This window comes from Tachyglossus aculeatus, chromosome 22 (assembly GCF_015852505.1).
Source record: "Tachyglossus aculeatus isolate mTacAcu1 chromosome 22, mTacAcu1.pri, whole genome shotgun sequence".
Lineage (NCBI taxonomy): Eukaryota > Metazoa > Chordata > Mammalia > Monotremata > Tachyglossidae > Tachyglossus > Tachyglossus aculeatus.
In genome coordinates this window covers 9891719-9918010 of record NC_052087.1, presented here as the reverse complement: position 1 = coordinate 9918010, position 26292 = coordinate 9891719, and the positions used below count along the sequence as shown (strand labels likewise).

General features: G+C 48.2%; 1 protein-coding gene and 1 non-coding gene across 2 annotated transcripts in view; one reads left to right on the top strand and one right to left on the bottom strand.

The window, feature by feature from the left end:
* PPFIBP2 (PPFIA binding protein 2) overlaps positions 1 to 26292 on the bottom strand; it is a 155832-nt gene that overhangs the window by 33377 nt on the left and 96163 nt on the right. Inside the window, exons 6-10 of the mRNA XM_038764163.1 lie at positions 24564 to 24695; positions 8835 to 8927; positions 5273 to 5381; positions 3338 to 3370; positions 1098 to 1159 (exon numbers count right to left, since the gene is read on the bottom strand). Of these exons, the coding sequence (XP_038620091.1) occupies positions 1098 to 1159; positions 3338 to 3370; positions 5273 to 5381; positions 8835 to 8927; positions 24564 to 24695 (429 nt within the window). The remainder of the gene's footprint in view (positions 1 to 1097; positions 1160 to 3337; positions 3371 to 5272; positions 5382 to 8834; positions 8928 to 24563; positions 24696 to 26292) is intronic.
* Positions 17345 to 17482, top strand: LOC119944259. Its single transcript, XR_005455755.1, has one exon. It is a non-coding gene; the product is annotated as a small nucleolar RNA SNORA7 (small nucleolar RNA).

Sequence of the window (26292 nt, the reverse complement as noted above, 5' to 3'; positions counted from 1 at the left end):
CAGCGAGATTTGGTGTCGAAGTGTTTCGGGAGGAGGCGAGTTCTCTTCTTGTCTGATGCAGGGGGCGGGGGGGGACGTGAATACCAGGGGCACACCATGAACATCATCATTCAAGAACACATGTGGGCACACACACATACCCAACCCAACACGGACCCCTTTGATCTCACAATTGCTGACTGGGGAACAAGTGGTGGAAAGTGTCAGGTTTTGCAAGCTTTTACACTGGTGCCCCTTCAAACTGGTCTGAGCAGGGGCAAGACAAGATCGCAGTGCAGGATGAAAACAAAGCTCGCATCCTGCTCGAGTACCCGATTTTCAGTCATGCTCGTTCCAGAGATCCAAGGACCCATTAGGGGCTGCAGCATGCCCTCTGAAAGACACCGCCCTGCAAGCTGGCATGACTGGGAAGACTTGGCAGGCCAGCAGAGAAAGGAACATTCATTCATTCATTCATTCAATCATGTTTATTGAGAGCTTACTGTTTGCAAAGAATATACTGAGCACTTGAGGGAGTATGATTATAACAATAAACAGACACAGTCATCCCCAGAGCCTGGCAGGAGGCCCAGCACCAGCTTTAAAAAAAAATGGTATTTGTTAAGTGCTTACTATGTGCCCAGCACTGTTCTAGGTGCTAGGTTAGAAACATGATAATCAGGTTGGACACAGTCCCTGTCTCACATGAGGCTCACAGTCGTAATCCCCATTTGACAGTTGAGGTAACTGAGGACCAGATCATTTAAGTGACCTTGAGGGTCACGTAGCTGGCCCTGGGAGTCAGAAGAACCCGGGTTCTCATCCCAGCTCCACCACTTGTCTGCTGTGTGACCTTGGGCCAGTCACTTTACTTCTCTGAGTCTCGGTTACCTCATCTGTATAATGGGGATTATTACTGTGAGTCCCAAGTGGGGTCTGATTAGCCAGTAGCGCCTAGAAGAGTGCTTGGTACTTAGTAAGCACTTAAGTACCATCAAAAAAAAAATATTGGCAGAGCCGGGATTAGAACCTAGGTCCTCTAACTCCCAGGTCCGAGCTCTTTCCACTCTGCCACACTGCTTAAAGGGAAGATCAATCAGATCTGACCAGGTTCTTACCTTTTCTTCATTGGCGACCAGTAGAGTCTCCATTCCTATTTTCAGTCGTTGGACTTCTTGATCTAAAAAGAGTTTAGACGTTGGAAAAATTAAGCTGACATCTTGCAATATTCCTTTCTGGCTAACAGGAAGAATAAAGGATTTGATGCCGACATCTCACTGTCTATTTCATGTTTCATCAGAGCAGACTGATTCGCTTTTTCAGAGACACAGAGCCGATTTTTGAAATGTTTTCAGATAAAAGACATTACCCAATCTACTTGCAGGCCAGCAGCGACTTTGGAGTCTTCACAACAGGCAAGCAGCATGGCCTAGTGGATAGAGCATGGGCCTGGGAATCAGAAGGACCCGCGTTCTAATCCCGACTCTGCCAGTTGTCTGCTGTGTGACCTTGGACAAGTTACTTAACTTCTCTGGGTCTCAGTTTCCTCAATTGTAAAAAAGGGGATTGAATACTTACTTAGAACTTGGGCCCCAAGTGAGACAGGGATCGTGACCAACCTAACAACTTTGTATTTACCCCAGCGCTTAGAACAGTGTTTGACACATAGTAAGCACTTAACAAATACCATTAAACAAATAAACACCACTGTTAGGAAATGCAACACAGTGTAGAAACTTCCACCTCTCTGCTTTCTCCTATTTGGAGGAATTCTAGAAGCATCTCCAAAGGTCTAAAACCACCCTGGAGGGTCTGAATTAGATGCTGGCATGCTAATATCAGAGGCCTCTAATGGTCTAACGTGCTTGGTCAGGTAGGGGAAGTTCTGAATTAATCTTAAACAAATGTCAGCAACCACATCAAAAAGTCACTTCTAATCCAAGAAAAGTCAGTTCGGATGCTGAAACTCTCCTCTGTGGAGAAGACAGGGAACTTGCTGGCCCCTCTGCATTTTGTTCTTAAGAGCCACTGATGGATAACATAATAAGAAAGTGGTTTTGGGTGGAGCAAACCTGCATCCTCTTTCTCTGCAGGAGCAGCGAGCTCGGCACCTGCCTCTGTTTGTCAAACACGTGAGAGTTACATGCCCAGGCCACGTCCACTTTCACCAATCCCTTTTCCGCTCCACCAGATGCCCGCTAGGGATGGCTAAGCCATAGAAAAACAGCAAACTTGGGCGTGACCCACCCTCAGTTATTTCATTTACTCGACGCCAAGAGACTTGGGAGAGGGCTCGTCTCTTCGGCATGAGTGGTTTAAAGGATTCTGGTACCAGGTCCCACGAATGGCCCAGTGAGGAGGAGAAAGAGCATTCAAGTGGTCCCAGAGAGTCAGACCACCCCCTCCAGGGAGATGCGTCCACATGTGGAGTTGGGTTGCGGATTCAAACACAGAAAGCGTTCAGAAATCGCGGTTAGTCGTCCTGATTCCTAATGACCGTCGTGCTTTGGAGGCCAGGTGACAATTTGACACAATCACTGCCCACGTGATTTTTGCAGAGGGAGAAGAAAAATGCATTGAAGCCCACGTGTGACATGCGCAAATCACAGGCAAATTCAGACAGCAAGCGGGAAGCCAGCCAGCTAACCAGCCAGGCAGGGAAGAGTGTTCCTTGGACGACGGCTAGTAAGGGACAGAGCACGGCTTTCACACCCCCTGCCAGACTTGAAAGGAGACATCTTGTTCACTGTCCCCGGCCCCTCAGGACCGTCAAAAGTGACTCTCCTTATCTGTGAAATGGGGATTAAATTCTTGCTCTTCCTCCCCCGATAGACTGGGAGAGCCCCGTGTCAGGCAGAACTGATTGTCCTGGATCTACCCCGGCGCTCAGTTCAATGCTTGGCACATAGTAAGTGCTTAACAAATGCCACAATTACTATTACGGTGATGACGATGACAGTTTTGCTGCAGATTATTGGGCAAAGCCCCGACTAGAAATCGTTTTGAGTTGTTTCTCGCTCAATGCTGGGCGACGGCATTCCCCCGCCACCCCCGGCTTGGGAAGGGCCGTGAGGCGGGATACATTTGGAGGCCGGAAGCCGGATGGGACCCCTAGTTCAGGTGTGTCCCGGGAGGCTTCTGAATAACAGACCAGTTGCGGGGCTGGAAGCAGAGCTAGCCGCTGTCTGGCTGTTGCAAGCAGTGATCGGTGGCTTCAAACACAACTCGCCGAAGCAGCTGGAGGAGAACAGACACAGTGTCTTTGCTGCAGAAGTGAGGTGCATTTTGGCTATAATTTTTTGAGGGGCAAGAGGAAGAGGATAGTAAAGTAATGTCAGAAGAGAGACTCAAGGCTTACGTTTTTCTTTTAGCCTTCTCCTAAATCCTTCCTCTAGGTGGGGAAATGTTGGGGAAAAAGCAGAGATTAGAACCACAGTAGGCATTTAAGTACACTTGATATATCTTGACAGCTCTGATGGGTGTGACCTGCTCTTCTCAGTCTGGCAGTGGGGTACAAGCAAGTTTAAGGAGGAGAGGACAGTGTGGGAGGGGCAGCTCCCCCAAGCTCCCTGAACCTGGCTCTCCAAGCACCCTCAGGCAGAAGTGGCAAAGCTGAGGGGTCTGGTGGCTGCTTCCTACCCTGGATAGGGTCTATGTTCTTCCCAGGCAGATGGGAAGAGCAGGCGGGGATTGATGGACTTGGGCAAGTTCTCATTGTCTTTCATCTTCTCTCTGTCTCCCCCTCCCATCTCTCTCCCCTTCCCCTTTCTCGTCTCTCTCCTCTCTCCCCCCTCTCCTGTCTCGCTCCTCTGTCTCATCTCTTTTTCCTCTTCCCCTTCCCATCTCTCCCCTCTCCAGTCTCTCATCTCTCCCCCCTCCCATTGCTCATCTCTCTCCCCCTCTCTCATTTTGCTCCCCTCTCCTATCTCTTTCTCTCGTCTCTCATCTCTTTCTTAGCAGCGTGCCTCAGTGGCAAGAGCCAGGCTTGGGAGTTGGAGGTTGTGGGTTCTAAACCCCACTCTGCCGCTTGTCAGCTGTGTGACTTTGGGCAAGTCACTTCACTTCTCTGGGCCTCAGTTACCTCATCTGGAAAATGGGGATTAAGACTATAAGCCCCACGTGGGACAACCTGATTACCTTGTATCTATCCCAGTGCTTAGAACAGTACTTTGCACATAGTAAGCATTTAAGTACCATCATTACTATCTCTTTCCCCTCCCCATCTCTCTCCCCCTTCATTTGCCGCTCCTCTCCAGTCTCTCATCACTCCCCTTTATCACCTCTCTCCCTTTTCTCATTCCTCTTCCCTCTCCCATCTCTCTCCCCCCATCAGTTTCCCCTCTCCAGTCTTTCATCTCTCCCCTTTATCATCCCTCTCCCTTTTCCTGTCTCTCTACCCTCTCTCATCTCTTTCCCCTCTCTCCTCCCTCCCCTCTCCCTCCCTCTCATTTTTCCTCTCTCCCCTCTCCCTCCCTCTCATTTCTCCTCTCTCCCCTACCTCATCTCTCTCCTCTCTGCGCCTGGGCCAGGAGATGTTTGGATGAATTGGGATAGCTTCTAACCTGATGAGTCAGCCCCACTCTTGAAGGCTAGCAGGGAAACATGCTCTAAACCCCTCTGCCTCCTAGTTACCCCACACAATCTATCTCCCCACTCTTCCCCCACCTCCACAGTAAATCAGCAAAGACCAGAGCTCCTGACTGTACTGAAAATTCTTGGAAATTCATTATCCCAGATTTTCCGGCCCACTATATAGGCGTTCATCTGAGAGTCAGTGAGCAATCCTCTAGGGTTACCAGACAGAAACTCCCATGTGTGGGCAGGAAACGTGTCTACCAACTCTGCAGTCTTGTACTCTCCCAAGCGCTTAGTGCAGTGACCTGCACACAGTAAACATTCAATAAATATCATGGATTGATATGTACTGGACCATGATAAAAAACATAGAAAATGTCTAAGAGAGGGACAGTTCACCTCTCCTTCAGTTGGCCTGGGCCTTGTCCAGGAACCAGTCTTCTGCAGAGACACATGCAAGTCTCTTCCACAGTCACATGCGCAGGCTTCTGGCTGCTGAAACTAGCACTAAGCAAACATGGCCAATGTGAGCAGAGGCTAACCTATTGGCTCGAGCTCTCAGGAACCAACTAAGGAAGCCAGGGTACCTACTGGAGACATTCTCTGGACCTAGGACACTTGGATGTTCTCCCTCTGCGGAGCTAAGGCACAGAGAGGTTGCAGTGGCTCAGGCTAAGGCTTTGGGTTGGGCCGGCTGAGCCGACCTCTCTCTTTTTACCTCTGTCGGGGTTTTCGTTGTGTGCGGCCGATCGGGAAATCTGGCTGTGTAAGCGCTCGATTTCGGCGTCCTTTAGGGCCAGCTGCTCCTGGAGCTGAGCAATCTCGGCCTGAGAGAGAATGAGAGGGATCGGGATTATCCAGCAGCCTGAGCTGAGGGGATACTGAGAGCTGGAAGGCAGAGGGTGAGATGACCAGGGTGTCTCACCAAACGGAGACAGAGGGGCTCAGCTAGGGACAAGAAAAGTGGTGCGGGGGTGCTGGACTGGAATCAGCCCCTCCTACTTCACCTCACTACACTCCTACTACAACTAGCCCCACACGATTTGCTCCTCTAATGTCAACCTTCTCACTAAACCTCCATCTTGCCTATCTTGCCACCGTCCCCTTGCCCACGTCCTGGCCTCCATCCTGGAATGCCCTCTCTGCTCAAATCTGACAGACAATTACTGGCCCGGCCCTTCAAAGCCTTACTGAAGGCACATCTCTTCCTGGAGGCCTTCCATGATTAAGCCCCCATTTCCCCTTCTCCCACTCCCTTCTGCATCACCCTGACTTGTTCCCTTTGTTCTTCCCCTGCTCCCAGCCCCACAGCACTTATGTACATATCCATAATTATTTATTTGTAATGATGTCTGTCTCATCACTTTAGACTGTAAGCTCATTGTGGGCAAGGAATGTGTCTGTTTACTGTTGTATTGTAATAATAATAATAATAATAATAAAGATGGCATTTATACATTCTTAACAACCACAAAAGTTCTTAACAAATATAATATAGAGAAGCAGCATGGCCTATTGGGCCTGGGAGTCAGAAGGACTAATCCCAGCCCTGCCACTTGTCTGCTGTGTGACCTTGGGTAAATCACTTCACTTCTCTACATCTCAGTTGCCTCATCTGTAAAATGGGGATGAAGACTGTGAGCCTCGTGTGGGACAGAGACTGTGTCCCCAACCCAATTAGCTTGTAGCCACCCCAGGGCGTGGTACAGTGTTTGGCACAAAGAAAGCGCTTAACAAATACCACGATTATACCACAATTATTAAATGCCACCATTATCACCTGGGAAGAGGGGAGGGAGGAGGACAGGCCCCAAATCATGGCTCTAATGGTTGTAGGATTGACAATCTACCTTAGTCCCTCTCCTCCCTTGCCCTAACCCCTATCAGGCTGTTGGCCGGGTCTCAGACACCCGCCCTGAATGAGGCCTAGTGGATACAGCAGACCTGGGAGTCAGAGGGACCTGGGTTCTAATCCCAGCTCTGCCACATGTCTGCTGGGTGACCTTAGGCAAGTCGCTTCACTTCTCCCTGCCTCAGTAACCTCATCTGGAAAATGGAGATGAAGACTGTGAGTCCCATATGGGACAGGGACTATGTCTAACCTAATTTGCTTATATCCACCCCAGCGCTTAGGACAGTGCCTGGCATAGTAAACACTTAAATACCACGATTATACCACAGTTATTAAATACTACCATTATTACTATCATTATTACCTAGGAAGAGGGGAAGGAGGAAGACAGCCCCCAAACCATTGCTCCGACGGATGGGGGATCTTCCCCCACGTTGATGATCTTCCAGAATCCACTTGAAACCCTCTCCTCTCTTGCCCCTCCCTCCGCCGTCAGGCCCTTGGCTGGGCCTTGGCCACCTGCCTTGAACAGAGTGACTCGTTGGTCATAAGATCCTTCCTCCCAGCATACAATAAATGCCTCGGTGGGGTGATGCCTTCTCTATTTCCAGCCCTTCCGGGCAGCTGTTTTCCAGAACTGGCTCTCGTTCACAGCCATACAGGCACCTGTTCCTCCCCTACCCTGGGAGCCTTCCCCGGGGGTTGCAGAAAATGTCTACCTGTGATTTGGGGGTGGAGGGTTGCCCAGCGGAGAACCAACATGGGACACTCTGGATGGGGTTCTGTTGATGCTTAGTATGTGCCAAGGACAGGGGTGGATACAAGATAATCAGGTTGGACATAGTCCCTGTCCCATATGGGACTCCAAGTCTAATAATAATAATGTGATATTTGTTAAATGCTTACAATATGAACTGTGTGGCTTTGTTCAGAGCCTGGCACAGAGAAAACAATCGATAAATACTGATAATTGATTATCATTATTATTGCCAATAATAATACCAATAATAATGGCATTTGTTAAGTGCTTACTATGCGTCAAGCACTATTCTAAGTGCTACGGTAGATGCAAGTTAATCAGGTTGGACACAGTCCTTGTCCCACATGGGGCTCATAGAAGTTAAGTGACTTGCTCAAGGTCACACAGCAGACAAGGGGTGGAGTCGGAATTAGAACACAGATCCTTCTGACTCCCAGGCCCAAACTCTGTCCACTAGGTTGGGATTGCCAGTGTCTGGGCACCCCCATCTCCCCTCCGATACCATTTCTGTGCCTGTGGTTCCTGTTTGGAACATCTACTAGCATCTCCCCAGTTAGCTGTTCAGGAACTGGCAGATAGATGTCCGGCCCTCAGTTAATACCCCTGAGGTCCCTGAAAGAATGGCCCTGGGGACTTCAAAGCCTTTCCCCTCCAAGAGAAATTCCCTGACTAAACCCTCATTTCCTCTACTCCCACTCCCTTCCGCATTGCCCTGCTTTGCTCCCTTTATTCACCCTTCCCTCAGTCTCACAGCACTTCTGTCCATGAGAAGCAGCGTGGCTTAGTGGAAAGAACCCGGTCTTGGGAGTCAGAGGTCGTGGGCTCTAATCCCGGCTCTGCCACTTGTCATCTGGGTGACATTGGGCAAGTCATTTCACTTCTCTGTGCCTCAGTTACTTCATCTGTAAAATGGGGATCAAGACTGTGAGCCCCACATGCGACAACCTGATTATCTCATATCTATCCCAGAATTCAGAACAGTGCTTGGCACATAGTAAGCGCTTAACAAATACCAACATTATTATTATTATCTGGAATTTATTAATATTAATGTCTGTCTCCCCCTCTGGGTTGAGCTCACAAATACCCCAAAATTTTAAAAAATGAAAAAAAAATCACCTCAAGAAAGACACCTCCACACTCCACCTCTGCAGTGTAGCGTCAGTGTTGGAGCTGCCATGTGTCTGAGGTGTTTAGAGATTGGTAGGTGGCTTTACGGAGTGGCAGGAGTAGGGGAGTAGAGAAAAAGCATGGCGTTGTGGATAGAGGATGGGCCTGGGAATTAGAAGGTCATTAGCTGCCAGACACTGTACTAAGCACTGAGGTAGAAATAAGATAATCAGGCTGGACACAGTTCCTTTCTAACAGAGGGCTCATAGTCTTAACCCCCATTTTACACATGAGGCCTCTGAGACCTCATGAAGAGAAGTGAAGTGACTTGCCCAAGGTCACACTGCAGACAAGTGGCACAGCGGAAATCAGACTCCCAGGCTCATATGCTATCCACTAGGCCATGCTGCTTTACATGCAGGTAATGTGTGTGGGGGGGGGGGGGGGAGGGGATGAGAGGAGGTGAAACAATCCTGTGTCTTTCAAGGTGAAATGTGGCTGATGCCATTTCCAGGATGTCTGAGATTCATTGGGAAGGAAAACTGCCTCCTGCCTTACTTTGGTCGCCTTCAACTTCCATTCGTATTGATTTCGTTCATTTTCCAGCTCCTCCACTTTAATTTTGAGGTGTCTGAGTTCTTGCAGTAGCTCCTGAAAGTGAAAGCCAACAACAGATGAGTTAACGAAAAGGGTACCGGCCAGCTGTTCGATAGTCTGAAACTCATTTATTTAAATTCATGCAGGACAGACTTCAGTGATGGCATAAAAGCCATGCCAAAACACACACCTTAGTTTTTTTAAAAAAACAAATATGTACTTTTATGTTTATGCAGGAGCCGCTGTGCTTGGGAAAACCATAAAAAGACTCTTGGATTTTTGTGCTATTTCCATTCCTCTCAGCCTTGGATAGGAAACTTGTCTGGGAAATTTCTTGGGCCCATGCAGTTTCTTTCTTTCTTTCTTTTCCTTTTTTTATGGTATTTGCTAAGCACTTACTATGTGCCAGGGAACTGTACTAAGCTCTGGAATGGATACTAACAAATCGGGTTGGATACAGTCCCTGTCCAACATGGGGCTCACAGTCTTAATCCCTGTTTTACAGATGAGGGACCTGAGGCCTAGAGAAATGAAGTGACTTACCCAAGGTCACACCAGATACGTGGTGGAGCTGGGATTAGAACCCAGATCCTTCCCACTCCCAGGCCCATACTCTATCCACTAGACCATGCTGCTTTCTTCCTTCCTTCTGGTTTCTTTTCCTTACATCGACACTAGCTGTTTCTCTGACTGAATTCCTCCACCATCCAATTGTTCGTTCATTCAATTGTATTTACTAAGAGCTTACTTAGTGCAGAGCACTGTACTAAGTGCTTGGGAAAGTGCCCCTTTTGCTGACCTGTTGCCCAATAAAGATAGATTCAGAGTCAGGAAGCAAACACTCTCACTTCAGGGACTAGAGAAGTAGCATGGCCTAGTGGAAGGAGCGCAGGCCTGGGAATCAGAGGACTTGGCTTGTAATTCCTGCTCTGTCACTTTGTTGCGTGGCCTTGGGCAACTCGCTTTACTTTTCTGGGCCTCAGTTTCCTCATCTCTAAAATGGGGACTAAGACTATGAGGCCTGTGTGGGACAGGGACTGTGTCCTACCTGATTATCTTGAATCTACCCCAGGGCTTAGTACAGTGCCTGGCATATAGTAAGTGCTTAACAAATACCATAACCTCCCCCCCCACAAAAAAACCCAACCTAAAGACCATCCAACCTAAGGGCAGAACTGTTGTAGCACAATCCCTGGGGCTCTTCTCTGTGCACTCTAATTGAACATTGACTCCAAGCATCAGACAAGAGGCTGCATAGCAAGCAGCACAAGCACAAACATGGGACCCCTGCTTCTTCCTGAAAGCCCCCCTGCTTGGCACCACGACTCTGTGTTTACAGTTTGTGTAAAGGATGACATGAACCAGAACCAGGGAGATGGGGGCAACATCTGTTATTCTGGATGATCAGACAGGTCTGGGGTTGAGGGTGAGGAGGGTATATTTTCTTCCCCAGAAGTTGGGCCCCTTTCTATTCCAGGGAGATGTTAATATATTCAGACCTGGGCTGAGTCAGGTAAGCTAAAGAAAACCAGCCATTAATTATAAACCAGGTCCCAGTCAGAACTCTGCAGGCTGGCTGGGTGCGGCCCCGAGGCCTGTGTTCTTTCCCTGGCCACGGCTTGCGAATGCTACAAAAATCGCCCGTCCATCTGCTGCCTTCAAAACCCTTAAGGTGCCCAGTTTTTGACCGGTTTGGACGGGGGCCCAGTTAGGAGCTTCAAGTCACTGACTTAAATGACATAAACAGGCTTGACGTGGGGGAACGGGTTCGGATTCCACTCGACTGTTTTGGCCAGTGGACAGGAAGTTGGATTGCACAGGCCCTTGGGACACCTACAGCTCAACACTAACCCCTACTCCAAGCCTGCCAGCCGGTGTGACCCCTGCCCTCTTTGCACATCTAATGGGGGGAGAGGGGGTCTTGGATAGTTGAAGTGAAACAGCTAGGGGATAGAGCATGGACCTGGGCATCAGAAGGACCTGGGTTCTAATCTCGGCTCCACCACGTGTCTGCTGTGTGACCCTGGGCAAGTCACTTCACTTCTCTGGGCCTCAGTTCCCCCCTCTGTAAAATGGGGATTAAGACCATGAGCCCCATGTGGGACAGGGACTGTGCCCAACCTGATTTGCCTGTATCCACCCTGGTGTTTAAAACAGCGCCTGGCACTTAGTAAGTGCTTAACAAATGCCATCATTATTATTATTATTGTTTTCTGATCTCCATCCTGAAGGCAGGTCATGTGGAGCCAAGTGCTTGACAGGTGGCCAACTCATTATACACGTGGTAGAGTGATGATAGCATCTCTCTCTCTCTCTCTCTCTGTTGTCTGCTTTAGCCCGGAAGGTCCTTAGACTAGGAAACTGGTTGTGCTGTACACAGTGTGCTGGCTTATTATGGGCCCCACAGTCCTTTTAATGAGAACGAAGAGGCCCACACTGTGATGGAAAGCCCAGCTTTCTCTGGCCGAGTTCCATTGGGGAGGGAAGGGCAGGTATTAGGGGGACATGGAGGGAGGGAGATCCTTGCCTTTGACCCCAGGGCCCCTACCTAGCCTGTTCTAACAGAGCTTCCAGGGCTCCAGAAATCACACCACCCTAGGCCCAGGGCAAAATCCACAGCTTCTTGAATGAGATCCGTGCCTTATCTATCCCCCACTAAGCCCAGTGTGTGACGGTTGAGGGGAGGAACAGTTTGAACTGCGTGACAGAGAGGAAGAGCCAAATTTGGCAAAGATTATGTTGGCACACCGAGTCCTGCCTGCTGGTTGAAGGGGAGGAAGTGGATATCCACTCAACCTAAACTGTTTGGATTATCAATAAATTAACCATTTCACCCACATCGTCCCTCTGGCTTGGAACTCCCTCCTTCCTCAAATCTGACAGACGCTTACTCTCCCTCCCCTAAAAGCCTTATTGAAGGCACATCTCCTCCAAGAAAACTTCCCTGACTAAGCCCCCCCTTCCTCCTCTCCAACATCCTTTTGCATTGCTCTGACTTGCTCCCTTTATTCATCCGCCCTCCCAGCCCCACAGCACTTACGTCAGTATCTGTAATTTATTAGTTTATATTGGCGTCTGTCTCCCCCTCTAGATCATGAGCTCCTTGTGGGCAGGGAATGTGTGTATTTATCAGTATATTGTATTCTCCTAAGTGTTCAGTTCAGTGCTCTGCACTCAGCAAGCTCTCAGTAAATATGATTGAATGAATGAACGGGTGCTTATTGGGTGCAGAGCACTGAACTAAGCACTTGGGAGAGTTCAATAGAGTCAGCAGGCATGATTTCTGCCCACAAGGAAGAAGCGTGGCCTAGTGGATAGAACATGGGCCTGTGGTCTAACCCAGGCTCTGCCACTTGCCTGCTATGTGACCTCGGGCAAGTCACTTCACTTCCCTGTACCTCGGTTATCTCATCTGGAAAATGGGTATTGAGACTGTGAGCCCCAAGGGGGACAGGGACTTCATCCAACCTGATTAGCTTGCATGGCTTAGTGGAAAGAGCACGGGCTTGGAAGTCAGAGGTCATAGGTTCTAATCCTGCCTCTTCCACTTGTCAGCTGTGTGACTTTGGGCAAGTCACCTTACTTCTCTGTGCCTCAGTTCCCTCATCTGTAAAATGGGGACTAAGACTGTGAGCCCCACGTGGGACAACCTGATAGTCTTGTATCTGAGAAGCAGCGTGGCTCAGTAATAATAATAATAATAGCATTTATTAAGTGCTTACTATATGCAAAGCACTGTTTTAAGCTCTGGGGAGGTTACAAGGTGATCAGGTTGTCCCATGGGGGGCTCACAATCTTAATCCCCATTTTACAGATGAGGTAACTGAGGCACAGAGAAGTTAAGTGACTTGCCCAAAGTCACACAGCTGACAATTGGAGGAGCCGGGATTCGAAGCCTTGAGCTCTGACTCCAAAGCCTGTGCTCTTTTCACTGAGCCACACTGCTTCTCTTCAGTGGAAGAGAAGCATGCTCTCAGTGGAAAGAGCATGGGCTTGGGAAGAAGCACAGTGACTGGTCACTGTGGGCAGGGAATGTGTCTATTGCCATATTGAACTCTCCCAAGCACTTAGTACAGTTCTCTGCACACAGTAAGTGTTCAATAAATACAACTGAAGGAGCTTCCTATCTAGGGTGCCTAAGCATCCCAATCTCCAGATGGTTTGAGTTTGAACGAATCAACTGTGATCCTGGAAAGTGACCCGCATGCATAGAGTTAGTACCATGCACAGCACGCTGTTAGTCTGCCCTCTCTGAACCCAGACTCCCCTGCTAAGGCCTTCGATATCACTTCAAAACATCTTAGGATGGACTTGGCTAGCGTCTAGCCAAGGAACAGGGCCCCAGAGCCATGCCGCCCCTAAACACCTAGGCTGAGCTTCATGCCCACCGCCCCCCCCCCCACACACGCCCGGACCCCCAAACTCCCCACCGCTCCCCACTGGACTCTCGTACTGCCTCGCCTTCCCCCGGGGAGCTGTCCGGGCCGGGGACCTCTATGGGGGCCCAGGGGCCGGCTTGTGGGCCGCTGGAGGCCACGTCCTGCAAGTTCCTCTCTTGGATCTTGCTATTGATTTCCAGCTGCAGTCTACACATCTGTTCCTGCAGATCACTGATGAGGTTCACTACCGACTGTAAGGAGGAAGAGAGAGATGAAGAAAGAGAAGTTGGACATAGAATTGGAATTGCGGGAAGTGTGGAGGGAGAGTGTGGGAGCAAGAGATAATAATGATGGCATTTGTTAAGTGCTTACTATGTGTGGAGCACTGTTCTAAGTGCTGGAGCACCGTTCTAAGAGATAGGGCTTGTGGCGGGATCTCCCCGACTCTACAGGAGTTGGACTATAAAGGAGGTCCTCGCCCTCTTCCTTTCCTTATCTCCTTGGTGACAGGTTCCTCTGGAGCTTAAAGGAAACTTTCCTGGGAGGATGGGTGACTGCAGGTCAAGAGAACTGGTGGGAACCTCTGCTTTTTTGGCTACTGCTAAAGGAGTCCCTCAGTGGATGGTGTCCCCTTCCCAGAGGGGGACCGGGTGGTGGTTAAGGATCCCAGGCTTTGTCTGAACGGACTGTGTTTCAGTAATACGGGGGGTGGGGGGTGGGAGGAGAGTCTCTCGCCCTGCCTGTAAAGAGAGAGTGAGAAGCAGCATGGCCTAATGGATTGAGCACGAGCTTGGGAGTCAGAAGGACCTGAGTCCTCATTCCGGCTCTCCCATTTGTTTGCTGTGTGACCTTGGGCAAGTCACTTCACTTCTCTGGGCCTCAGTGACTTCATCTGTAAAATGGGGATTAAGACGGTTGAGCCCCATGTAGGACAGGGACTGTGTCCAATCTGATTTGCTATTATCTATCCCAGGCTTAGTACAGTGCCTGGCACATAGTAAGCCTTAACAAATACCACACTACTATTACTATTATTAGAGAGAGAGAAAGAGAGTGTGTGTGTGTGTGTGTGTCTGTGTGTATGTTCATTCATTCAATCGTATTTAGTGAGCACTTACTGTGTGCAGATCACTGTACTGTGTTTAGCACCTCCTTGCCCTATTTTCCCTCTTACTGCCAATTCAGCCCTTCCACCACCACTTAAACAATCAATCCATCAATGACACTTATTGAATGCTTACTGTACATAAAGTACTGCACTGAACAGTAGCAATAGTATTTATTAAGCTTAGCATTGGCTTTGAAACACTCGATCAGCTTGTCCACTCCTACCTCACCTCACTGATCTCCTACTACAGCTTCGTCCACATGCTTCACTCCTCTTGCACCAGCTTGCTTACCGGGTCCCAATCTCGTCTATGTTGCCAACGACCCCTTTCCCACATCCTCCCTCTGGCCCGGAAGCCCCTCCGCCTCCATAGATGCCAGACCACCACTCTCTCCACCTTCAAAGCATTACTTAGGTCACAGGTCCTCCAAGAGGCCTTCCCCAGTTAAAGCTCTCTTTCCCTTGATTCATTCAGTCATATTTATTGAGCATTTACTGTGCGCAGAGCACTGTACTAAGCGCTTGACTCCCTCTCCCTTCCGTGTCAGCTATAAACTTGGATCTGTACCCTTTATAACACTTGGTATTCACCCATCCCTCAGCCCCATAGCTCTCGTGTACACATCCGCAAACTGTTTATATTAATGCCTGTCTCCCCCTTTAAACTGTAAGCTTAATGTGAGCAGGGAATGTGTCTACCACTTCTGCTGTACTGTACTCTCCCAACTGCTTAGTACAGAGTCCTGCACACAGCAGGCACTCAATATATATCACTGATTGATTAATTACTTACTGTGCGCAGAGCGCTCTACTAAGCACTGGGAGAGAACTAGACAAGATCCCAGTCCTTTAGGTTGGTAGACACAATCCCTGCCCATGATTCATTCATTCATTCTTTCTGTCATATTTACTGAGTGCTTACTGTGTGCAAAGCACTGTATTAAGCTCTGGGAGAGTTCAGGCGAAGCAGCATGGCTTAGTGGAAAGAGCCCGGGCTTAGGAGTCAGAGGTTGTGGGTTCTACTCCTGGCTCCGCCACTTGTCAGCTGTGTGACTTCGGGCAATTCACTTAACTTCTCTGAGCCTCAGTTACCTCATCTGCAAAATGGGGATTAAGACTGTGATGCCCACGTGGGATAATCTGATTACCTTGTATCTTCCCTAGGACTTAGTGCATGGCACATAGTAAGTGCTTTAACAAATACCATTATTATTACAATATAACAAAAGACAGACAGATTCCCTATCCACAGCGACCTCTTATAGTCTAGAGGGAGAGACAGACATTTAAATAAAGTACAGATAGGGGAAGTGGCAAAATCACAAGTTCATGTATTTAAGTGCTCTGAGGATGGAGTGAATAGAAAGTGCTTAAGGGCATAGGCATTGCAAAGGGGAGGGCAAATAGGATGGGGAAATGAGGGCTTAGTCAGGGGAGGCCTCTGGGGAACTTAATAAGACTTTGAAGATGGGGAGAGTGGTGGTCTGCCACGTGTGAAGGGGGAGGGAGTTCCTGGCAAGAGGAAGGATGTGGAAAAGGTGTCAGCGGTGAGATAGTTGCGATTGAGGTACAGTGAGTAGGATGGCATTAGAAGAGCGAGTGTGCGGGCTGGGCTGCAGTAAGAGACCAGCGAAGTGAAGTAGTAGAACTACACTCAGCTACCTTCTCGCTATGCCTTGTACTCAAATCTCCCACTCCCGAGTCCTAACAGAACATGGAACTCTCCACCTTCAAAATCCTTCCCAAATCCCACCTTCTCCGGAGGCTTTCCCCGATTTATTTTTCTTCTCTCGGGTCACACCCTCCCTATTATCATCACTTCCACACCACATTAGCCCTTCTGCACTCATTCCTCTCATTGCACATCTGTGACTGAACTGAACTCAACCATCGATTCATCCACCCAGAAAAGACCACACTGACTTTGCGGACAGACATCTAGCAGGGAGGTTGAGGGTGGGGCTGGGGGGGTGGTGGGGAGAGGGGGTTAAATCTGGTTTCTAATTCAGGCACTCTAAACTTGGGCCTTGGGCCAGAGGTCCCAAACGTCACAGACTGAGTTAAGAATGCTGGCACATTGCCCAGAGCCACATCCGAGAGACAATCTGGAGAGGATAGGCCCAAACTTCCAAAGACATAAACTGCCCCTGGTATAAACTGATGCAGCATTGTGTGCATGTGCGCACACACACGTGTGTGTGTGTGTGTGTGTGTTTCCCCTAAGCCAAGTTAGATAATAATAATAATAATAATAATGATGGCATTTATTAAGTGCTTAGTATGTGCAAACCACTGTTTTAAGTGCTGGGGAGGTTACAAGGGGATCAGGTTGTCCCACAGGGGGCTCACAGTCGTCATCCCCACTTTACAGATGAGGTAACTGAGGCACAGAGAAGTTAAGTGGCTTGCCCAAAGTCACACAGCTGACCATTGGCAGAGGCAGGATTTGCGCCCATGACCTCTGACTCCAAAGCCTGTGCTCTTTCCACTGAGCCATGCTGCTTTAGATAACAGGTTAACATCTTCTAGGTCACACATGGCTTGTTCCTTAGTCATTGGCTGCACTGCCCAGGTACAATAAAGCATTTTCCACACGCTTGCCATACGAGGCCCAGATCTGACTGGTACTCTGATACTGAGTTTTGATTTTTTCAATTAATCAAATTATTCACCAATGGCATTAACTACATACAGATTATCCACTGCTTTTTGACGGGGGTGTTTGTCAGGAAATGGTGGGAAGATGACTATGTCTCTAGACTGTAAGCTCATTGTGGGCAGGGAATGGGCCTGTTGATTGTTGTGTTGTACTCTCCCAAGTGCTTAGTATAGTGCTCTGCGCACAGTAAGCGCTCAATAAATAGGACTGATTGACCAACTTTGCTCTCTGGGCCACCATCATGTCCAGTGGCATGGCATGAGTGGAGACAGCGACTACTGGAAACCCACTCCCCTCCCTGTTTTGTGTGTGGTACGTATTAAGCCTCCTCTCAGGGTCGCAACTGGAGAGTTGCCAGTACTCCATCAGTTTCGACTATGGGAGGGAGAGTCAAGCAGAGACATACCCATTCCATTCCTAGCTTGGGCAGGGGCTAGCAAGTGGAAGGCAATCTGCTACCAGTCAAAACCCACCTGTGCTGGATAGCAGCAGCACGGGAGAGAGTGAAGGGTGGAAACTCAAATTTACTGCAAGGAGGAGGTATTGGTAAAACACTTCCTTATTTTTACCAAGTAAACTCTCTGGATATACTACCAGAACGATTGCAGATGGAGGTGGTGCGTTCTGGGAGAGATGTGTCCATGGCGTTGCTATGGATCGGAGATGAGTCGACAGCATAAGAGAAGACAATGTATTAAGCACTTACTCGATACAGCGTAGTAAGTGCCGAAATGGATGTGCTACAATCAGATTGTCCCCTTGAGCCTTGGATGAGCTGGCCTGCCAATCAAATGGTAGTATTTATGGAGTGCTCACTATGAGCAGAGTACTGTACTAATCACCCCAAGACCTTGACTGTGAATCGGCTTATGAGCACTATTGCCATCTTCAAAGCTCTACTAAAATTGCCTCCTCCAGGAAGCCTTATCTGATTAATATCTCTTCTCCCCACTCTATTCTCTCTCCTTCTGCATCACCTCTCCACTTGAGTCCGTATTTTCCTTAAGCACCTTGATATCCATCCCCACAGCACTTGTGTCAATATCTTCATACCCTTGCTGCTTCTCCCTACCTCTTATGTTAATGTCTGTCCCCTCCTCTTGATTGCTCAAGGATAGGGACTGTGTCTACCAACTCTATTATATTCTCCACAGCGATTAATACGGTGCTCCACACATAGTAAGCCCTCAATAAATACCTCTGATTCATTGATTGATGGGGAAGGACAGCAGAGTGAAATCAAAAACCCTTCAGGATCAAGTTTCCCAATCAGCTCCAAAACACCAAACAAAACACCCCGGCAAGGAACAGCTGTAAGTGTTGCAAATGCACCCGAGACTTAAAGAATCAAAGCCTCTTTGCGGGGCCCCTTTCCCTCATGGGGACGAAGATTCAATTTTGTTCACTCTCCCTGCACGTCATAAGATTCTGAGGTAATGCCGAGGGCTTAGTTTCTGATAAAATCACCACACAGGATTTTGAGCATGAGAGAACGGAGGTCGCACTGATAAGTGACCCAAGGCATGGAAAAACTAGTGTTGGCCACAGGCGGGTTAGGCTATTTAGCGGGGTGAAGAGAGAAACTCTGAGATGCAGAGAGAAAACTGGAAATCCAAAATGAGGTTGATAAAAATGAAGTCTTTGGGGTGAGGAAGTTGGAAAAGGAGTTGAGCAGGACAGACAGATGTGGGCTCGGTCTGTCTGTTGGCATCCACCCTACCCCCACCGCCATACCAACCACCCACCCTGGCCCCTGGCTATTTCAGCTTCCTCCCACTTGCAGCTGCCTAGGCGGGGGAAGACTATGAGCATATTTGCTCAATCTCCCACAGGGTTGTTGAAAGAAATGCTTTGTGGGAATTGTGGGGTGGCAGGGAGAGAGGAGGGCCCTGTCCTGGGGACAGAGATGGAGCCCTGTTGGTAGTTTAACATGCCCAGCAGCACCTGGCTCCCATGTCCTGTCTGACCGGGCACGTCTCCGTCCCCACCCCCTTCAGCCTGGTGTAAGTCCGGGCCAGGCGGGCATGGGGAGAGCTTCCACTTGGGAGGACGGATGCCCGTTTTCATTCTTGGAATTCAAATCCGACCCCATTCAGAAGCGGATGAACCCCTTGAAACATCAGCCGCGTTTAAAAAAAGAAGGCTGAGGAAACGTCTGAAATGTACCCGTGTGCTCCGTTCCAAAGCTCTCTCGAGTGTGGACAGGAGGTCCAGGCTGGACGCGGCTCATTAAGTTGAAGCTTCTCACGAAACAACTTTCTAAAACCTCCCATCGGGTGTTTTCGATGACTCTAGTGGTATTGTCGGGGTCATGCGCTTAACAGTATTAGCTCATGTCCCACTTTTTAATACACTTGGAACCAGAATACATATCTTCTGTTTCCTGGGAGTATCTTGTCTTGTCATCTATGTTTTTCTTCAATTAACATATTTACCAAGTCAATGCAAGAAAAATCCCACGCTCTGTGACACACTGGCGCCTGCCAATGTTTTCCTTAAAGAATTCAGAGGAAGTGGGAGAGCTTTGTACTAGGCTGCTTCCTTTAATTTGGCAACAACCTCTTCTGCTTTAGTGCGAGGGGAGGCCTACCGAGACTGGACAGAGGAATTTATAGGTAAAAAAATGATCATAGGTGAGAGGGGATAGGGCGCAGGTTTGTGAGGGGTGAGGTGAAATGTGATAGACAGAATATAGGATTTGGGATCACGATTCTCCTAGGAGCTGGTAAAATCTGTTTGAACTTTCTGCTGTTCATCTAAGCCAAAGGAAGTCACATAACATAAATCAGAGTGACAGGAGCAGAAGTCAGAACTCTGTCAGGGAGAAGTATGATTTTGAGAATTGGTGGCATTGGGGACTGAGACACTATCTGGCCCAGTCACCTGTCACCAGGCAGGTAGTCACTCAACCCACCAGTGGTATTTATTGAGTGCCTACCGTGTGCAGAACACTGTATTCAGCAGCTGGGAGAGTATATACAAGAATTGATAGACACTTTATCTGCCCACGGGGAGCTTGCAGTCCAGACGGGGAAGTGACCGTTTCAACTGGGACACATGGGGGTATGTTCTATCTCTCTGTGTGTATTTTTTTAAAATAAAAAATTGCTTTCAACATGCTTGCAAACATGCTCCTGTCTCCCCTATCCTACCTCCCTTGACCCCACGGCTCTCTCCAATTATCGCTTCAACTTCCTCCTACCATTTCTCTCCAAACTTCTTGACAGTTTTCTACATCCACTGTCTCCATTTCCTCTCCTCCAGTTCCCTCCTTTATCTCCTCCAATCTGGTTTCCATCCCCTATACTCATGGAAATAGCTCTCTCTAAGGTCACCAATGACCTTCTTCCGCCAAATCCTTCAGCCACTACTCCATTCTCATCCTCATAGACCTCTTAGCTATCTTTGACACTATCACCCCTTTCTCCTTGAAAAATTACCCTACTTTGACTTCACTGACACTGTCCTCTCCTGGTTCTCCTCCTATCTCTCTGACCATTCCTTCTCAGTCTCTTCTGCAGGCTTTTCCCTCTGCCTCCCACCCTCTGACAGTGGGGGTCCCTCAGGGTTCAGTTCTAAGTCCCCTTTCATTCTCCATTTACACCCACTTCCTTGGAGAATTCATTCACTTCCACGGCTTCAACTGCCACCTCTGCAGCTCGTTACCAAATTTACCTCTTCAGGACTGACCTCTCTCCTCTGCACATTCCCACTTCCTCCTACCTTCGGGACATCTCTACCTGGATGTCCCGCTGACACCTCAAATTAAGCATGTCCAAAACAGAACTCCATATCTTCCCACCCAAACCCAGTCCACGAGTCTTTCCTGCCCAATACCACTATTCTCCCTATCTCACAAGCACATAATCATGGAATTAGCCTCAACTCATCTCTCTCAAACAACCCACATATTCAACCTGTCACCAAATCCTGTCAGTTGCATCTTCACAATATCGCTCAAGTTCCCCCCTGCCTCTCCAAACTGCTAGTATGCTGACCCAAGTATTTATCCTACCCCATCTTGATGGCATCTGCCTCCTTGCTGACCTCCCTGTCTCCTGTCTCTCTCCACTCTAGTCTCTACTTCACTCTGCTCCTCGGATCATTTTTCAAAAAAACGTTCAGTCCATGTCTCCCTTCTCCTCAAGAACCTCCAGCAGTTGCTCATCCACCTCCACAACAAACAGAAATTCCTTACGAAGGCTTTAAAGCACTCAATTAGCTCACCCTCTCCTATCTTACCTCACCAATCTCTTACTTCAACACAGCCTGCATACTTTGCTCCTCTAACACCATGTTGCTCACTGTTCCCTGATCTCGTCATCTATCTACTGCCAACCCCTTTCCCACATCCTTACTCTAGCATGTAATGCCTTCCTTCTCCCTCTATGCCTGACCATCACTCTCCCCAACCTTCAAAGCCTTATTAAGGTCAAATCTCCTTCAAGAGGCCTTCCCCAATTAAGCCCTCTTGTCTCTGACTCCCTCTCCCTTCTGCATCTTGCCTGTGGATCTGTACTCTTTGGGCACTTAGTATTCATTCCACCCTCAGCCCCGTGACACTTTCATTCATTCAATCATATTTATTGAGCACTTACTGTGTGCAAAGTACTGTACTAAGCACTTGGAAAGTATAATTCAACAAGTAGAGACAATCCCTGCCCACAGTGGCTTCATAGTCTAGAACATATCAATAATTTGTTAACATATTAAGATTTGTTGTCCCCCCCCCGCACCCTCAAGTTTGTAAGCTCATTTCGGGCAAGAGATGTGCCTACCAACCTTGTTGTATTGTACTCTCCCCAGCACTTAGTGCAGTGCTCTGTACACAGTAAGTATAAGTACTCAATCAATACCACTGACTGTTTAATGGTACTTATTTTTTCCTGTCTCTCAGGATGGAGACTTGGACCTTTCTTGTGTCTGATTGAAATTCTTCTGCCCATTTCTTTTTGGGCAGTCCTAAATTTCCTAGCAGCTCATTCATCCAGAACCCTTCTCATACCTGAAGGTCTAGGGGGACGATTCCAGGGGAGTCAAGAGGGAGGAAGGTGGTCCTGTCCTGTGTTCTAGCCCGGGCTCTGCCACAAGCCTGATTTAAATACCCTGCTTCAAATACCCTGAGCTGGTCTCCTAAACCCTCTGTTGCTTTAGTTTCTTAAACTGTCAATGTTTGTTTGTTTTATAGTACTTGTTAAACACTTACTATGTGTCCACACTGCTCTAAATGCAGAATTAGGTCAGACACAATCCCTTTCCCGCATGGGGATCACAGTCCTAAGTAGGAGGGAGAGCAGGAATGGAACCCCCATTTTACAGTTGAGGAAACTGAGGAACAGAGAAATTAAATGAGTTGCCCTCAGTCACAAATGAGCAATTGGCAGAGGCAGGATTAGAACCCAGGTCCTCTGACTCCCATGCCTATGCTCTTTTCACTAGGACATGCTGCTTCTCTAAGTGGAGATCAGACACTTTACCTTGCAATTGAGATGTAAGCCCCAGGTGGGATCAGGGACTGTGTCTTTCTGACACAGTCAAGCACAGAACTTTGGCACAAAATGAGCACTTAATAAAAACCAGAATAAACTACTGTTAGCAAAGCCAATTAATTTTCTCTGTACAACTTCTAGAGCAGAGGAGGCAGCCATGCCTTTGCCACAGAAGCAGTGTGGCCTTGTGGAAAGCATATAGGCCTGAGTCAGAGGACTTGGGTTCTAATCCTGGCTCTTCCACATGTCTGATGTGTGACCTTGCCCAAGTCACTTCACTTTTCTGGGCTTCAGTATCCCCATCTGTAAAATGGAGATTCAAATACCCATTTTCTCTCCTATTTATGCTATGAGCCCCATGTGAGATAGGAAGAGTATACAAGATAACCTGATTATCTTGAATCAGTCCCAATGCTTGGCATATATTAAGCAGTTGAATACCACAATTATTATTATTAATGAACTATACAACCTTAGGGATAGCTGGAAGTGGAGCTGCTGCTTTCTCCAACCTAAGTTTTGTGAGGACGAAACCAGGAGTCATTCTATGCATGCTGGGTGACTGTGTGCAAGTCTCTTACCTTCTTTGTGCCTCAGTTCCCTCATCTGCAAAATGGGGATTCACTACCTGTTCTCCCTCCTACTTAGGCTGTGAGCCCTATGTAGGACCTAATGATCTTGTAACCACCCCAGTGTTTAGTTCAGCACTGTTCACCTTGTATCCCCCCAGTGCTTAGAACAGTGCTTTGCACATAGTAATTGCTTAACAAATGCCATTATTATTATTATTATTATTGAGTGCTCGGCAGATAATAAGCACTTACTGGTAAATGCAAGCCCTGTAACAAGACGTGAGGCTCAGGAGATTGAAGGTTTAGTTTTCAAGCACTTGGTACAGTGCTCCGCACACAATAAGCGCTCAATAAATACAGTTGAATGAATGGAAGATGGTGACTTGCTTTCTGGAGCAGCTGAGAACTCAGCTGATGCCAGTGCTCTGGGGCCATGATTTCCTTAGGGAAAAGGTGACCCTCCTGATCAATCCTGCATGAAGGAAAGTGCATGTTATACTATGCTGCCCCAACATGAGGGTGTTGAATCATTTCCAGAGCTGAGTGCAGTGCGTGGTACATAGTAAGTGCTTAATAAATACCTTAATTACTATTATTTCCCCCAATGTCACATCATGTTCTACGAGGGCAGACAACAGACGTTAGGTCCCTTACAGTGATGGGTTCACCGTGCCAAGTGAAAACACGTGTGTTGTGAGAACTGACTGGATTCAAAAGAACAGTTGAAAACCCAGTGGGCACCATTAGTAGGGCACTGATGGAAAACATTTGCGAGGAGGGTACTGATTCCAGCCAAGCTAAAAAGAGCAGGCAGGGATGATGAAAGGTTTGATGTCACCCTCTCTCTGGTTCCTTTTCCTGTCTCTTAGGGGCCAATGTCTTTTGGGGCATTCTGAGGGTGCCGTATTTCCCACGAGTTTCTCTGCTCCCTGTCACCCAGCTGGGACTGGTGAGTCTCACAGCTGCAGTTGGGACTGGCATTTCTGCTGGTTGCCAACCCACTGGGCAGAAACTCAGGTCGGGTCTGCCACCTGGGGCTGACCTAAACAGTACTCAGATCCCCTGCCTAGGAGGGCGTGGTCCCAGGAGGGCACTGAGAAGCAGCGTGGCCCAGTGGATAAAGCACAGGCCTGAAAGCCAGAAGGACCTGGGTTCTAATTCCGGTTCCGCCACACATCTGCTGGGTGACCTTGGGCGAGTCACTTCACTTCTCTAGATCACAGTTACCTCATCTGTAAAATGGGGATTAAGAGTGTGAGCCCTATGTAGGACAGGGACTGTATCCAACCTGATTAGCTTGTATCTACCCCAGCACTTAGAACAACGCTTGGCACATAGTAAGAGCTTAACAAGTACCAGTACATTTTTTTTCTCTGTCAGCTCAGCTGCCGGTTCCTGGCAAGGTGAGATCGACCCAAGCCTAAAACCAAAGCCTCCCCGGCTTGGTCCCAGGAGAAAACCAACAGGGCTCAGGGTGACTCACCTCAGCTTTGCTCTGTTTCTCTTCATATTCACTCTGCTCCTTCTCCATGCCGACCAACTTGATCTTCAGCTCGGAAACCTCGGCCATTAGATCGAGTTTCTGCGTCTCAAGAGATGTTCGACTGAGCAGTTCCTGCAACAGAAAACCCAACTGTTAGAAAAAAAAAAATCAACCACAGAGTAGCCGGTGGAATTCTTCCGCAAACAATGAAACGAACTGTCCCGGAGTAACTCTGAAAGACGTTGATCAAACCTGGGTGAAGGGTGAGACTAAAGAGAGTCTCGCAGTCACACAAATGGAAGACACCAGGGACCACCGCGGGCGAGGTTGACCCCAGGTATCAACACGGCCCATTCCCTCGGTGATATCCTGGCCCAGCAGCTGGAGGATGGCCGAGATTGGTAGGCACCTCAGGCTCAGGTTCAAGCCTTCCTGGTAGACTTTTGGACCTGTCTCATTGGGACTGTAATGGTTAAATTGGGAAGGTGGGCTTCTGGACCCCACCTAAGTCAGTTGGATGCCCATCGATGAGAAGTGATGTGGCTTAATGGCTAGAACACAGGGCTGGGAGTCAGAAGGATCTGGGTTCTCATCCCGGCTCTGCCACATGGCTGCTGGGTGACCTTGGGCAAGTTGCTTCATTTCTCTGCGTGGCTTAGTAGGGAAGCAGCATGGCTTAATGGAAAGAGCATGGGCTTGAGACTCAGAGGACGCGGGCTCTAATCCTGGCTCTGCCGCTGGTCTGCTGTGTGACCATGGGCAAGACACTTAACTTCTTTGTGCCTCAGTTACCTTATCTATAAAATGGGGATTAAGACTGTGAACCCCACGTGGGACAACCTGATTACCTTTGTATCTACTCCAGTGCTTAGAACAGTGCTTGGCACATAGTAAGCATTTAACAAATACCACTGTTATTATTATTATTATTCTCTGGGCCTGAGTTACCTCAGCTGGAAAATGGAGAATAAAGCCTTGAGCCCCAACCTGATTATCTTGGATCTACCCCAGATCTTAATACGGTGCCTGGCACATCATAAGCACATAACAAATACCACTAAAAAATAAACAAACCACCCAACCACCCACTCCTCTTGGCAGAAAAGTGCTAGAGGACAGTACTGCCTGATGCAGATTATTTTCTTAGAAAATAAGAAAAAATTGTGGAAAAAAGCCCAGAGCAGCAAGACCAGACAAACACACCATCCTGCCCCAGCAGGGGTCTTATTCAGCCCCATCCTTTCTGTCCAGATATTTCCCTGGCTGTTTCCCTGCAGGGCAGTGGAAATCCTGACCTCAGACAGAACCTTACTAAAGGAAGGTTCAGAAAGGTAGGTCCAGTTCTCTGCCAAAGACCCTCAAAAAAGCAACATCACTAACTCTAGAGAGTAGGTACAATGTGGGCAGGGATTGCATTTTTGTTATTATATTGTACTCTCCCAAGCACTTAGTACAGTGCTTCCCACACAGAAAGTGCTCAATAAATACAATCGAGTGAATGAACTACAAACAGAGCCAGCCAATAGTAAGACTAACAAGAACAGTAGTAATGATAATTGTGGTATTAGTCAAGTGCTTATTAGATACCAAGCACCGTCCTAAGCGCTGGGTTAGATACAGAATCATCAGATCCCACATGGCACTCACAGTCTTAAGTAGGAGGGAGAAGAGGTATTAAATTCCGATTTTGCAGGTGAGAGAACTGAGGCTGAGAGAAATGAAGCGACTT